The sequence below is a fragment of the Amblyomma maculatum genome, chromosome 4, assembly GCF_055883805.1.
Source record: "Amblyomma maculatum isolate TAMU_Amacu chromosome 4, ASM5588380v1, whole genome shotgun sequence".
NCBI lineage: Eukaryota > Metazoa > Arthropoda > Arachnida > Ixodida > Ixodidae > Amblyomma > Amblyomma maculatum.
Genome location: NC_139347.1, coordinates 162,794,811 through 162,810,459, shown reverse-complemented (window position 1 = coordinate 162,810,459; position 15,649 = coordinate 162,794,811). Strand labels below are relative to the sequence as shown.

General features: G+C 43.8%; 1 protein-coding gene across 2 annotated transcripts in view; it reads left to right on the top strand.

Moving 5' to 3' along the window:
* Positions 1-15,649, top strand: part of LOC146193389 (MAM and LDL-receptor class A domain-containing protein 1-like) — a 301,641-nt gene that overhangs the window by 125,463 nt on the left and 160,529 nt on the right. For both annotated transcript variants that reach the window (XM_084602739.1, XM_084602738.1), the window contains 5 exons: positions 1,271-1,381; positions 3,348-3,564; positions 6,455-6,619; positions 9,912-10,130; positions 15,400-15,432. In XM_084602739.1, the coding sequence (XP_084458865.1) occupies positions 1,271-1,381; positions 3,348-3,564; positions 6,455-6,619; positions 9,912-10,130; positions 15,400-15,432 (745 nt within the window). The remainder of the gene's footprint in view (positions 1-1,270; positions 1,382-3,347; positions 3,565-6,454; positions 6,620-9,911; positions 10,131-15,399; positions 15,433-15,649) is intronic.

Below are 15,649 nucleotides of genomic sequence, written 5' to 3'. Positions count from 1 at the left end.
AATGATGCAAATTTCGCGATGATTGTGCAGCCGGACAGACTACAAGTGGAATACAAAGCCTACTAAAAACAGGAATGTAGTCAAATATGAGGGCAGGTTTCGAACTGGCAATGCGGCTGAATAGACTGCATGCGGAGTGTGTAATCGCGAAAACTTTATAAAAGCTGGAATGAAATCAAACGTACCAGCAAGTCCGAATGCAAACAGAAGTACAAGTTTCGTTCTGCGCGCGGCCGACCAGCGGTTAGTTCTCACGCTCCACTAAGACAGCTCTGCCACGCGGCAGCTTCGAGTGGCGACGAAGCCACACCCGACGGATTGAGAAGAGCGTTATGCTCCTGTCAACGTGCAATGCGACGAGCTAGTCCACAGTTTGTGTGCAGAGGTTAGGTTTATTATATAGTTTGAACACTCATCCAGCCGTCGTACCCCGGTAATAAAAATTATCAACGACCTTGACATACTGTTTTTGCGCGTATCTGAACACCCTCTCCCCCTTATTTTCTCTCATGTTTAGGAACAGCTTTGTGGATACGAAGAAAATATTTTATGGAGAATTCAAAATAAGAATAAGGAATTCGCGAAGTGCAGGCCTTTCAATTTCTTTACTTTCGGCAACCCTTAAACAACACACCCGATAACTGATTCGTGTAAATGAGGTATGTGAACAAAATACAGCTGCATATTTGCAATGACAAGATTGCTTACATATATCAGCTGCTACTCCCTCACTAGGAACAGAAAAATTCCGTTGATTCCTCAAGTTACCTTCGCCAAAGTTTAGCTCACCAGTGCGAAGGGCCCTGTTTTCAGGCAGCCGGCATAGCCTTCTTTCGGAGCATAAAAGAACTGTCAAAGGGCGGGAAATATAGCACTAGAAGGCATTAGGACACAGCTAGGAGGCTTACACAAAGACTGCATGGTTGGTAACTTGCTCATAGTGGCCAACAAAGGCCGGGCCCTTTCACGACAAATACGGCACGTGAATTTAACATGCTCATCGAAATATTCAGGCTAATCTGGCATTTCGAAGCTCTTTTTCATACCAAGCGTTGAGGTGAAAACTTCTACAGCAGCTTACTGAAATCGAGCACGTTGAGACAACTCATTTTAACTGGCAATGAATTTGCTGTTGTAGAGGAGTGAAGCTTTCTTTTTTTTCTCCTGCTTCTTTTTTTTCATATTCTTATTTTGAACATGAAATATTTATTGAATCAACTCTTTGTGAAAACAAGAGCAATCTCCTAGGCAAAATTTTATTTTTGTGCAGGTGGAGCTTGTGGCGAAAGGAAAGAGCCAAATTGTCTGGAAAAAGCCTTCATATCTTGATTCTGAATGGATGCTGACTCGAATTCGGATCGTACAGGAGGAAGAGTTCAAGGTGAATAATTTCCGATTGCTTTTGGTACATAAAGAACATTTTGTGAAACTCTATAGTCTTCGCAACAAAGCAGCCCTGAAATTATCAGTCAGAATCAGTTTTATTTCACTTCTTTACAGAGGTCAGGAGAACAGACAAAAATCTGAAGAAGATGCTGCTTGACGGAATCTGTGCCCATTTACGCACTGTATATTAGCGATTATTCAGAAAAACGTATCTAAAATAATGTTATTTACCGCGAACCTACTACGTAGGAGATGTATTAACTGGAGATCCGTAACTAGAAAAGGAAATAATTAGGAGAATAAGGTCGGGATGGCGTGCATTTTGAGAGTACTTGCAGATTATTGCTAGCAGCTTACCGGCATCGCTCAAGAGGAAAGTATAAACCGTTGCATCCTACCTGTACTCACCTGTGTGGCTGAAACGTGGACGCTAACGTAAAGGTTTCGACTTAAAGACAACACACAGCGTATAGTATGTAGTTATTTATTAGATATCAAAAAGCAAGGAAAATATGTTTGCCAACCGAACCCCCGTATCTGCTATCTGTTATCTGAAGCCCCTGAAGTGGGGTGGATAGTAAGGTAAAAATTAAAGAATAGTGAGGAAGCAGTCGACAAAAAATGTAGCTGTAACCTTAGGAAGTAGGAGGCGTCCAGAGTTTGCCAAAAAAATAACTAAGGTTAATGACATTCTAATGGAAATCAAAAGACATAATGGGCATGGGCAGGACATATAGGGCGAAGAGAAGATTACCGATGGTCGCTATAAGGGCCACAAATTGGATTCCAAGGAAAGGAAAGCATAGAGGGGTGCTGCAAAAGGTTAGGCATGCGGGCGAGGCTGAAAGGTTCGCCGGGCAAAGTGGATGCAGCTAGCAAAGCACCGGATTAATTGGAGCAATATAGAAGATGCCTTCGCTTTGCGGTGGGTATAGTCCAGCTGATGGTAGTTACGGTAGTTATGATAATGATGATTTTCCGCAAAAACAGAACAGCAGAAGAGGCGATACAATGTGATTGCTCTAAGTACCACCCCGAAATATATGCGCCTCTGAAGAGCCGCAGAATTTACACTTATCGTCGCTGTGGCTCGTATTATTCACGAATATTTTAACCACAGATATTTGAAGAGGTGGACGCTTCCGTGCAGATTAATACATACTTGCATGCAAAGGATGCTTTTATAAAACACCAGAAAGAGTACTAAGGGTTTCACTTGAAGGACGTGAGGATGAGATTAGAATAGCCAGCGCTGTGTTACAAACAACGGGGCGCTACGGATACAGCTAACTGCAAAATTGGTTCACCGAAGCACTTCAGCGATGCACGGTAAATATGCTGTATGAATTGCTTTAATGTCTTGTGCAATAATAAAGTAAAAACTTCAGCCACGAAGCACTTGCATTCACCTACTAACTGCAAAAACAGCCTTATAATATCTCTCATGCATCGTTATAGCATGCTAGTATGATTTTAGTGTGGTGAACAAGGAAAAACACAGTAAGAATACGTCAGAAAAGCTGTCGTATCATTCACGATCTCCCACTTCATTTCTGATAAAATATGCGTTTCGCAAATGTCCGGAAAAAGTTCGAGCTTAACTTTCGCCTGCGCCCTCTACACTAAGACTGGAGGCTACAAGTACTCCGAGAGTTTGAGGTCGAATTTCAGAAGGCCTTGGATTATTTAACGGAGAGTAGTACACAATAAGGAAAAACGACAATCACTATGCGACAAGGCCGGCCCGGTTCCTGATAATTCTAATTTGTGTTTTACAGTGTAGTTCTTCCAAGGTACCATAGCGAGCGAGGGCCACATATGGTTGTACGGCCCAATTTAAAAGCAAACATTAAACTGCGCCGTTCGAACAAAACGAACGATAGATTGTAAATGTAGTTCGTCATTTTGTGTTCCATACAGTTTCATAGCCTTCGCTTCTAATATTTTTTTATCTGTCCTAGGTGCTGTTTCGCGCCAAATTCCTCGATGACCCAAGCCAGTCAGTGAGTCTGGACGATGTCGTACTGAGGCCAGAGCCGTGTGTACATCCTGCGGAATGTGATTTCATTGATGGCCTCTGTGGCTATGTGAACCAATTTCAAGGAGACTTCCGCTGGCTTGTAGGGCCTGGACGACTCGAAAGCGATTGGCTTCAGCCAAAATGGCCACGTGGTCGGGGTAGGATAATTTTGTTTTTGTTTTTTAAACTACAGTGAACCAAAAATTATTTCCAAAAACGCCATCAAACTATTCGAGCTGTTACGAAGGGTAAAGGCCGCTACCGGCCTTCACTGGTTGCTCACCCAGTGAAGGCCAGTGCTCTACGCTGTGTTGTAGCGCGTCATTCCTCTCGCATCATCCAATCGAGCTGCTCTGAAGTTGAAACCCTCTCTCAGCTCTCCTTTGATGCATATGAGCAATATAGCTGCAGGATATTTCCTTTCCTTAGTATGGGTTTCAGTTCAGTTCAGGCGTTCAGTCGTGTCCGACTCTTCGTGGCCCTATGGACCATGTCACGCCACGCTTTCCGGTCTCTCACTATCTTCTTAACATCACATAGCTTCATCTGCAATGCCTCGAGAATGCCATCTAACCATCGCGTTCGCTGCCTACCCCTTCTCCGGCGACCCTCAACCTTTCCCAACATCAAATCTTTCTCCAGTGACTCCTCTCTTCTCATCAGATGGCCAAAGTAGCTGAGCTTTAACTTTAGAATTCTACCCTCCAATGAGCAGTCAGGGTTTATGGTCGACAATATCGACTGATTTGATCTTCTGGCAGTCCAAGGAACTCTTAAGAGTCTTCGCCAGCACCACAATTCAAACGCGTCAATTCTTCGGCGGTCAGCCTTTTTCACAGTCCAACTCTCGCATCCATACATCACAACTGGAAAGACCATAGCACGGGTTATACGGATCTTGGTTGGCAGACTAATGTCTCTGCTCTTTACTAGGCGGTCAAGGCTAATCATTGCTCTCTTTCTCAGAAGCAGGCGTCTCCTAATTTCATGGCTGCAGTCTCCTTCCGAGGTAATCTTGGCGCCCAAGAACAGAAAATCTGTCACAGCTTCCACTTCTTGTCCATTGATGCTCCAGGACTTGATAGGGCAAGACGCCATGATCTTCGTCTTTTTAATGTTCAGTTTAAGCCCAAACTTCTCACTCTCTTCTTGTACGCGCATCAGAAGTGTCTTGAGTTCCACTTCACTTTCTGCCATTAAAGTGGTATCATCCGCATATCTAAGGTTGTTGATACGTTTTCCAGCAATCTTCACTCCAGCTGAAGACTCGTCCAGACCGGCCTTCCTCATGATGCACTCTGCATATAGGTTAAATAGGCAGGGCGACAGTATGCAGCCTTGCCTCACCCCTTTCTCAATCGGAAACCAATCAGTAAGACCATGCCCAGTTCTGACTGTGGCCTCTTGCCCTTCATAAAGGTTCCTGAGGAGACAGATGAGGTGAATTGGAACTCCCATCTCTTGGAGAGCTTGCCACACTCTGCTGTGATCTACGCAGTCAAACGCTTTCGCATAATCAATAAAGCAGAAGTAAATGGGTTTCTGGAACTCTCTTGCTTTTTCCATGATCCAGCGAAGGTTGGCAATTTGGTCTCTAGTTCCTCTGCCCTTGCGAAACCCAGCTTGCACGTCCGGAAGCTCTCGATCCACATACTGCTGCAGCCTACCTTGCAGGATTTTTAACATCACATTGCTAACATGCGAAATAAGCGCGATCGTGTGGTAGTTGGAACAATCTTTGGCACTGCCTTTCTTTGGAATGGGGATGTAAACTGACCTCCTCCAATCCTGTGGCCACTGCAGGGTTGTCCAAATCTTTTGACATAATGTATGCAGTGTGTTAACAGCGTCGTGGTTGAGGTTTTGAAGCAACTCAGCTGGAATACCATCAATTCCGCTAGCTTTGTTCTTAGCAAGGCTGGCTAAGGCCCATTCAACTTCACTCTTCAGGATGCCCGGCTCGAGATCAGTAATCACAACCGTCCTATGTTGGGTTTGCACATCCGGGTCCTTCTTGTACAGTTCTTCTGTGTATTCCTGCCACCTCTTCTTTATCTCTGAGGCTTCAGTGAGGTCCTTGCCTCGTTTGTCCTTTATCACTCCCAGCTTAGCACAGAAGCTTCCTTTGATATCTTTGATTGTCTTATACAGAGCTCTTGTGTTCCTTAATTGGCTGTTGTCCTCAACTGCTTGACACTGTATGTTCAGGAAGGCATTCTTATCTCTCCTTGCTATTTTCTGAAAATCCGCATTGAGAACCTTGTATCTTTCTCTTTCCCCCATACCTTTTGCCATCCTCCTTTCCTCAGCTATTTGCAAAGCCTCTTCAGATAACCAGTTTGCTTTTTTGCATTTCTTTTGCTTTGGAACTACCTTAGTAGCAACTTCTTGTATGGGTATGGGTTTAGCTGGGCATTGATTTTATCTTTCTGCACTGTTGTACCCTACGCCCCTCTTTGGTATCGCTTAGTATTTCCATTCGCATGACATTTCTTTAGCCGTTCTCGGCAATACGGCAATAAATCCACACTACTGCCGGCCCACGTCTAGCAAAGAAGCGCCAAAACAAACAACATAATTAACCATGCAACCAGTATCTATTGCTTTTCAAGTGCTAATTCTAATGACTCCAACTTTACTAACCGCTGCCTTTGTAGAGGGAACTTTTGCGCAGAAGATTTAGCAACACTGGTCATAAGATCCCAATAAGAGTAAGTTGTCATCCCCATCGTTAAACTGAGCAGTGCGTTCGGACATCAATTTTCTGCTTGTTTAAGGTTTGGTGTCCGGCAGTTTTAATGAAATTTTGAGCAAGGTAATAGAAATGCTAATATGTCACCATGTCGGAAAACCAGAACTTTTACACTTCCGACGAAAAGCTGATGCTTTAATTCTCGCATAATATGTAACATAAAGATACATGAAATCCAGGAATGGATAATGTTCGTATTTTTGGGTCATGCTTGTGGACGCTATATATAATAAACAGTTTGTTACAAACCAGTGCTTTCATTGTTCCACCTGCAAGTACGAAATCATGCACTGCAGGTCCCTCTTTTTCGTTCGCGTACCTCGACCTAACTACCGGAAATTCTGGCAACGATGTTAGCGAGGAGTCCAAGCGTGTCAAGACAGTGGGGCTCTTAAGTCCCCTGTTTCATGTCAGCGACGACTACAGCTCTCTGTCCCTCGAGTACTTCCGGAGCGGTAAAGGTAAGCAGTAATGGGTTTTGTTTTGTGCTGGCAACAAACCACAAAAATAAATCCTATTAGCAAGGCCGATGTTATAAAGTCACACCTTTGGCACGAGGGCGCTAAAGGCACTGCTTTGCAGAAATTGCTTACCGCCATGGCTCTGGCAGGTTGCACGGTGATGTCAGCAGACCTAATGTCATAGCCTGTTTTCAGGCGATGCTAATACAAGATTCGAGTTTGTTTTGGAGGGCGAGATCAAATTCCAGCAGTCAGTAATGCTTGAATCCCTAGTTAGACACGCTGCCGATAGGCCACGCAGGTACGACTGTGCCGATTTTAATTCTAATGAACGGTTTGTAACAAACCACTTGTTACCAATCATTTTGTTTTCTGATGTTATTCGCGCTGTTATGCAAATATGCGTTTGTACCAAGTAGTCCAAATAAACGTTCTGCTTAACTGATATGCAGTGGTTCTGCTGCTTCACCTGGAAGTACGAAATCTGGAACTGCAGGCTGCTCTTTTTCTATACCGCCAGCTAACCACCGGCCATTCGGGCGATGATATCGATTTATGTGAAGTTGCCTTCCATAGAAATAATAAATTACGACATTATAATGATGAGCATGGAAGGACTACAAAATGTGCACATAAAGGTGTGCTGGTTAAGCTAGGGGTGCAGTGAATAGTGCAAATGAGTCTCTGCAAGTGAAGGCAGTATAGGAAAGCCTCATAACTGTCACGTCAAGTTCTTAAAAGCGGTGCTTTAATGTCCTTTATGGCAACTTCATTCCTTCGAACACATAAGTGCATTTTTGAGCTCTTTGTGACATCCGACGCTCTCTGTGAGCGTTGCTAAGTATAAGTGATTCTTCGTCCTTTCTATGCAGTTCGCCACAGGATGCACAAGCTTGAGAGTAATGTTTTTCAAGTCCACGAGACCAGACTAGAAAGGGGACCGGTAGCACGGTGTAGAAATAAAAAGAAAGGACGAAAATGAAAACTTCGGACTTGAATTTGAGTGTTAGCAAGGACTTGCGTTGCTTTGTCATATTATATCAGAACATAAGAAGGTGCGTTACTACAACGCCTCAAAATCTTCAACGATTTACCAAATAAATGTATCAGTGATTCATCCCCTTGTAAAATGCATTTGTACGGGTCCTATTTGAGACGCTCCCAGGAATCCATCGCCGACAGGAATTTGAAAACGGTAATGATTTCAGCCCTCTTAAAATGTGCATAATAATACGTTATTTGGTCTGTTACATCCAGCAAACAGTCTGGCACCACGGGCAAACAGAAGCATCGCAGAGGATAGCTCCGTAATGTATTTGGTATTTAAGACTGACTAATGCGTACCAAATGCTAATTATGCTGTCGAGTTGGCATTAGACAGGCCTTGCCACGGCTAGAATGAAAAATTTCTGCACTCGTCCTTGGGGCCACCAGCCCCACAACGGCTGATTATAGAAGCGGAGGCAAAAACCTGTTAGCCGTGCCAGAAACATCTTTACTAACCCGAAACGAATAAAAAAAGATAGCATTTAAATTTTTATTCAAGTATTAAACTCTCCATAGTTATCAAAACAGTCGAATGAAGAGGCTGCTTTTTGAGGCACCGCACAGGACATTGAAGTTGAGAAATAAGAACTGTAGAAATGTGCCTTCGGAATATTTCAGTGCTGTGAAAGAAGAAAAAAAAAAACAAGGTGCCTTTACTGTTTTGGAAAGCGTGCCAGAATTTGCTTTCACCTTTAGAAGCTGAGATTTATGCTGTGTGAGCAGTTTTTACTTTGTTGCAATTCTGAATGGAGGCAGAATTAAAAAGAGAAATTAAAAACAAAAATCAGCGACGGTGCCGTAAGCAAGAAAAAAGTACCAATCGCTGCATTTACAAAAAACAATTTACAGTAACAAGAGTCCACCAATCAGTAATAAACTTCAATTCCCTTAAAAGCAGATGGAAGGTAAAAGAAAAGGTTGCGGAGTTTGAAATCAGCCTGCCGTCACTAATTTACGGAGCATGTTCTCGAGGCGAGCAACTAAGATCGTGAAAAAGTGGACTTTTGCTCTGCAGCCTACGAAGTGCAACGGCAGCTGTCGACAAATATTTTAAGGTGTTAATTACAAAGAGGCCTCAGTGCAGTGGATGAAAATATGTTAGGTATTTTATGTGTGGTTAACCTGTTATTGCAAAGGTTGATCTGATTACTTTGTCCGCTGATTTGGTAACGCATTTCACAGCCACTCTGTATGGTCTGACTATTGTGTTTGTGGTATGCGAGTGCTATACGGTATAATCTACCTTGTGTGAAATATTTCACCACATATGGGTCTCTTCGCGGTAGTCATTAGCAGGAACTGTCCTATTTGTTCTTTCTCTATTCTATGCAGCCACCGCGGAACACCGTTCCAGGTCTTCTGCACGAATGCATTCTTTCAAAGACTCTGCTGCCCCTCAGATACGTTCATTACAGGCTGGAAATGCAACTGAAACTCTTGTGACACCTTGTCTCTTCCGTTTTACCAGAACCGCGGTCGCAGCTACAGACGCGCAGCTGCCCGTTGTGCTTAACGCTCGCAGCGAGCAGGAACACGTGCGCACGCAGTCGTTTTTCTGACGTTCTTCCACGCTTCTTTTCCTGAACAAGCTGTACTACTCCATACTTGGCAAGGTCAGGCTTGGCGAGCCTTCGGCCTATAGTTCCGCGCGCCCCGCCGCATTTATATAACGTTACTATGAGAGGGTATAACAGTTGCATCGCTGAAGGTTTCTTCTCCGGTTTCGCCAAGCATGAGGCGCGCCAGCTCGCGTGCGTCAACTCTCGGCGTACTGGAGATCAATCACGCCAAACTAACCTCTGAAACCGATTAAGAACAAGGAGCTCAACGGCGGAAGCAACGGAAGTATGCTCATGAAAGAGGGCAGCAGAAAGTAATGGGGGGTGCTACGGCTGCATAGTATTTCGCTTTGGAAAACTATAGTTAGAAGAGAGAACAATGGCATTTGGAAACTATAAATTATTTAATGAGATAAAATAATACGCTACTGAAGATTGAAAAGTGACATCCTGATTGTCAGTAGCTTTTCACGCTTTTGCGAATCCCAGCCTTCCAAACGCGTCAGATGAGACCTTCAGTTTTGTGATTAATTAGTGATCATTAAGCGCAATCTGCGTGATAGATAACTAAGTGCACAAAATATTTTTTTATCTTATTTACGCCCGTCTGTGACTATTATATGAAATAGAATACCTGTTTTTTAAGGCCGATCATAAATTTAACATTTAACATATATTTTTTACAGACATAACGTCAGCGAACCTCTCCGTGTCCTGCTTCGGGGACAGTGAGAGAGGCAACGTACAGCAGGCCATCGAGTTGGACGAAGTCACCCAGTGGACTACTGTGAACATGACGCTCAAGCGCGGCACAAACTGCCAGGTGGCCGTGATGGTGGCTCGAGGTGACGGAGTAAAAGGGGCGATGGCCATCGCAGCCATTCACGTCACAACCTCGAAACCAGGTACTGTCCATTCAACCACTGGCGGTCTAGAGGGGGTGACCTAGCAGTCCAGCAGTGGACTTCGCTGAGGAAAAATCGGTTCTTCTTTTGCGCTATTCGTTCCTGGTCAAATATTTAGGGAAATTCGTCAAGGTGGAGTAGGTTAGTAATAAGAGAGTATTTACTCATTGAAATGCACTCAAGCGCAGCCGAACGGCAACAAAGGAAAGCTATAGAGCTTTCTCAGAAACTTCTCAGTTAAAAAACAAATTCGTTTTGGTCGTGACCAGGACGAATGTTTCTTTCCGCACTATAGCAAATTTCTTCAATTCATAATTTCAATGTGTTTTTTCGCGCCCAACTGTTTCATGCGAGTAGTCTAGCCGGACGTATCAATGCGCGCGCAGAACTGCGCCTGGCTGCGCTTTGAGGGAGGCGTCGGCGTGGTAGAAGCCTTTTATTTTAAGGCTATAAGAGCTCCGCTTCACACAATTTGGCAACACGAATCAGTATATACTGTCATGTCTAGTGTGACCATGTCAGCACTTAGCGCTTGCTCGGCAAGGATGTATACTGGAGTGTACCCTGAAAAACTTATAATGACGTTGCTTCAAGGCCATTAGATTGGAGAGCTCGCATTACCGTGATGTTGCATTCGGATCCAGTTGTTTGTCACATGAGAATGTGACCCGGCTTTGAACAATTCGAAGCTGTTCAGCTGCCATGGTAGCATAATGCATAACCACTTTATTAACTATGTCGCGAATTCCGTGTGTCATTTTCATACCATTTACTCATTCCTGCATACAGCTTTTATACACAAATTGACGTCAACCTGTTCTAAGGTGCCAGCGCTATCCAATAAAGAAATGTCCTACTATGAGCAACCTCTGTGAAAAAGCGACATGTAATCAACCGTTCTACCTCCTTCTGACAAATGCTACGGTGGAAATATGAAGATGGTTATTAGGTTAAATCTAGATGATAACCTGGGATCTTCGACTCAGTTGGAGACCTTAAACTTTGCATGCCAGAACGCTATCCGCCATGGCTTCCCGCATTTTGCATGACCGGACAAAGTAAGCGCGCTTGATAGAGCCGGTCTGCCTCAAGGTGCTACGTATATGCGCCGAAAGTTTTTATTACTATTTTTATTGGCTGCTCGCAAACCCATACAATTTTGCTGGTTCGTAATTTTCAATGGAAGAACGCACATCGAGTGTTCCTGTTGTGAAAATCTCAGCTGCGATCACAAGAATGTTCACGCGTCAGAGCGCAACTGCAGCCGAGATTCAGCAAGCAGCCGAGTACGCTTATTTAACGGTCACACAAAAGAAAGGAAGAAAATTACGAATCGCAGACCGAACACCTTTCTTGAGAGAGGTTTATGCCATAGCCATAAACATCGCTCCATTGTTGAGTTGACATTTCCAGCCCAGCTCGCTATCAGTGGGGGCAGCAACTTAACAATATCTTGCATAGCGCCTTAGCTTGGGCACGATCATTGTTTTTATAGATTAGCTGCAGGTGATGTGTACAGTGAGAAAACAATGATGAAATCAAAAGTTTACAAAGCTTGCTACTTCAGACTTCATCATACTGTCAAAGAAGGTACTCGTAAGCTGACAAAGCTTGATTACTTCCTTTGCGGGGTATATCAAGCCTCCATTGTCCTTGGTTTTCATTAACCTGTAACTGGTCCAGTTGACTCATATTTCCAGCAACAGTCTCTTGCACGACTGACATGTCGCCTCAAAGCCATTGCCAAATATCGCATAAATTAAGCAACAACCTGGTAGTGATAAACAAAACTTCGGGTTTTTAAGTCTTCTTGAGGAGCCTCGTTAGAGTGCCCGCACTTTGCTACCTGCTTATTCACTGTATCCCGTAAATGCTGCCTCTGTCGCATATCATTAGAATGCAGCCTTAAGCCACCGCATTGTAGGAAATAGCACCCTAGACATGGCTATATAAAGTCCCTCTTTACCGAAGCCGTACGAACGTGCCTTATAGGAGTATAGTGTGCCTGACTTGGGATCTAAGGGCCCCGCTTTCAATAATTCCTATTTCACCCTTACATCTTATTGACTCTCTCTGGTTTGTCAGCTCCTGCCACATTGAATATGTCATGTGTTCTCATTGCGCCAAAGGTGTCTGGCCATATCACCAACTAAAGTGCCTTTTACCAGAGAGGTTTTTTCCGACTTACCGCTGACAGAGAGGAAGCCGGATTTTCTGTGGAATGTGGCTTTTCGTTTTATCGCATCGGCTCAAACAGTCTCAAAAGTATAAACAAATGTTGTATGCACAGGCTCCTTTACTTGCAAGGCCACTCAGACTAGCACGGCGAAATTTAGAACAAATTGCATGCTTATATAAAAAAAACAATTCGTAGCTTTTTCTGATATGTCCTCGCAACATAACCTGCCAGAAGAGCTTCTGGTGCTACCTCACCATGTTCATCTGTTTCACAACACATCGTTAAAAATCCTAGTTCACTGGCCAGCTCCCTGGTAACTAAATAGGTTAAACAACGTGACGGGAACACAGGAAAAGAGGACGACACACCTAGTGGTTTGTGCCGTCTTCTCCTGTGTTCCCGTCACGTTGTTTGCATGGTTAAGCTATAATTAATCACCAACAAGTCCAACCTACTGTCCCTTGTAGCAAATTCAATGGCAGCTGATAGGGCATTATGCTTCAGAATCTGGACTTTTTCACCTCAGCGCCGCTTTCATTTCAGCTGAAGCGAGTGCATTTCCACTCCTCGCTGCTGTCTTTGCCTGAAGCGAGCTCAGAAGATAAAATTAGGGGGTCTCTTAGATGTCTCTTAAGCGGAGGATGGTGAAAACCTTCTCCTATTATTTGCCTCTAATCGTTTGCCATAGTTCGTCATTTAAAGTAGTCGTTTAATATATTGGTAGTTTCCCTGTCATGATGAGTCTGCCTGCGTAGTCATTGTAGCCCTTATCATTCATAACTAATCAGGTTACTCATTTAGAATCAGCGGTGGTCATTACAATATCGTCGTTTCACATATTGGTCATTTCGTAGTCATTAACAGTAATGATGAGTTATGCCTAGCTATTATAGTCATTACCACACATCGCTAAGCACTTTCACTCATTTCTAATAAATTGCGGTCATTACATGTCGTAGTTTGATATACTGGTCATTACAAATCATTTTAGTCATTATTAACCATTATTAGCCATTGGCATTACTCATTACCTCTATCAATGCCTATTTATAACTTTTACTGATTACCTATCACCATCAATCATTTTCATTCTTAATCTCCCTCCTTGCACGTCCGCTTTTGCGACTGACACACCAGTGCACACAGGCGACGCACAGATTAAAGGCACATCTTTTGCGCACAGATTTTCGCTCCATGAGCCTAGAACGGCTTTCGCCTTAAAAAACAAATGCATCCCGTCTCAACGTTAACGCGGTTGCACACGCGCACACACAAAAAAAAGTTTGCGTTTACCACGCAAACGTGATGCGAACGCGCCCAGAAAGGAAGCAAACCGCGCGCTCAGAACCGGTGACCCCGGCGGCGACTTGTCTCCGAACAGTGGCGCCCTCAGCAGAAATAGTCGGCGCAACTGTAAACTCCCCAAGGACGCGCTTGCCCATTGACGGCGGCGCGACGCAGCAGGCCGCACCCAGTGCGTTTCCATCGAGCGGCCGTGGTACTACCGTACGTTATCATGATGATGAATTAAGAATTATACATCACTAGCTAACGTCTAACAGTGGTGTGACGATCGGGGAATAGAGATGAATATTGCAAAGACAACAAGTATGAGTATAACCCTGAAACAGGAACCCCTCTATTACATGAAAAGTAGCAAAGGAGTGTACAGCAGCAAAGAACTGGACGCGAGACTGTTCACGTCCAACACATCAAGCCCGATTCGACCCTGCAATATCTTGCACATGCCGTAGTTCGCCAGAATAGCTCCTCTTCGTCCCGGGGGCAATTGTGAATAGAAAGAAGTACATTTGCAATATTCCTGTCACCGGCTTTGAGTTCGCTGCACGTGTTCAACGGGATTATCTACGGGCTGTGTTCGCCGCTGTGCTTCCGATACCAGTACCCTTTAGTGGATCAGAATCCTACAAAAGAAAAAACAAGCATAACAGTATATAGTCATGAGTTTAAAAACACTTCATACAGATTTCACACCGAGCAGACGAGTACATCAATACCACACCTGGCAAGACCGTTCAGTAACTTAACAGCCGACAGCATAACGTTAGCTCACAGTAATTAGTACGCGGCTGAGGAACGCACCAAGTCTCCCGAACTTTAGTAGGGCAAGGGACTGCGTTTTCTGTGAAATTAGCGAGATAGCTCAGAAAGCGACTTTTTGTTCACCTGTTCTCAATGTTTACAGTTTGAAGTGTTTCATTAAGGCAGGCCATTTTAGGGTTCCTGGCGCACTGAAAACAGGATCGGAATTAAAGTCATGAGACCTATTGCATATGACGCAGATGACATCAGTATGAAAGCAAGTAGCTTATGAATGCTTTTATTTCACTTTGCACCTCATAAGAGGCAGCAGTAATTGCGATGGCTGAAAAAAAAAGATTTTAAGGAAGATTACGATAATCTCGAATGCGAGCACTGAGCTCAGCTTTTTAAGCGTTTTTTGTTTCGGGATAATGAGGCAAATAACTTAGAGGTGCTTTTATGTATGTAATGGCATTACAAAGTACATTTTCATTTTGTCATGAGTCAATGAGAATTTGTTAGATGAACATAAGTTCTGATTGGCTCGTGAACCTATTTCCCTCAGTTACGCGGGTAGCGGCAGGAAACGCGATGGCGCTATCGCCTAAGGGGCGCTTGACAGCTGCGCTCTAAATTGCTTTATAAATCAGCGGTTTTACTGATTGAGGCAGGTATACCTGAGGGAATAACTGCACCAAATACCTGTGACAGTTTTATTTGGAAATTTATTTGGGAGAGCTGGGACATCGTTATCGAAGTGTTCAACCAAACATTTGATTGATCGTATAACTTCAATTCTACAACATTAACGGCGGATGAAACTAGGAGCTTTGTGTTGGCAAGCGGGAGAGAATGGAGTGGCAAAGGGTTGACGGTTGGCACTGGCTCGTGTTTATTAAGGGGACATGAGACAGCGCTTGGCACTGCAAGGGGCCTATTCAATCTGAAGATGGTGAAAACGACATCTGTTAGCCAGCGAAGTTCGGACTGAGCAATGACCAGTTAGTTCATGATGCTATGCGAAATAACTTCTTATTCTCTTTTCAGATGTGGAACCAGCACCACTCTTGGAATCTTCTTGTGAGTACTCGGCCGCTCTAATGTTTTTGAGGCTACCATATATGCTTGTGATATGTTGAGCAGCCTTAAGTTTAGAAAAATACATGTTAAGCGCATTTAGTGAAGAAATTCAAGCTTTTCTTCGTTATTGTAAAGGAAAGTTGGCTTTATACCTGACTGCATGCCAGTGCTGAAGAAATCTTCTATTAGGTACAGAGAGCCCTTAATTTCCTTGGAT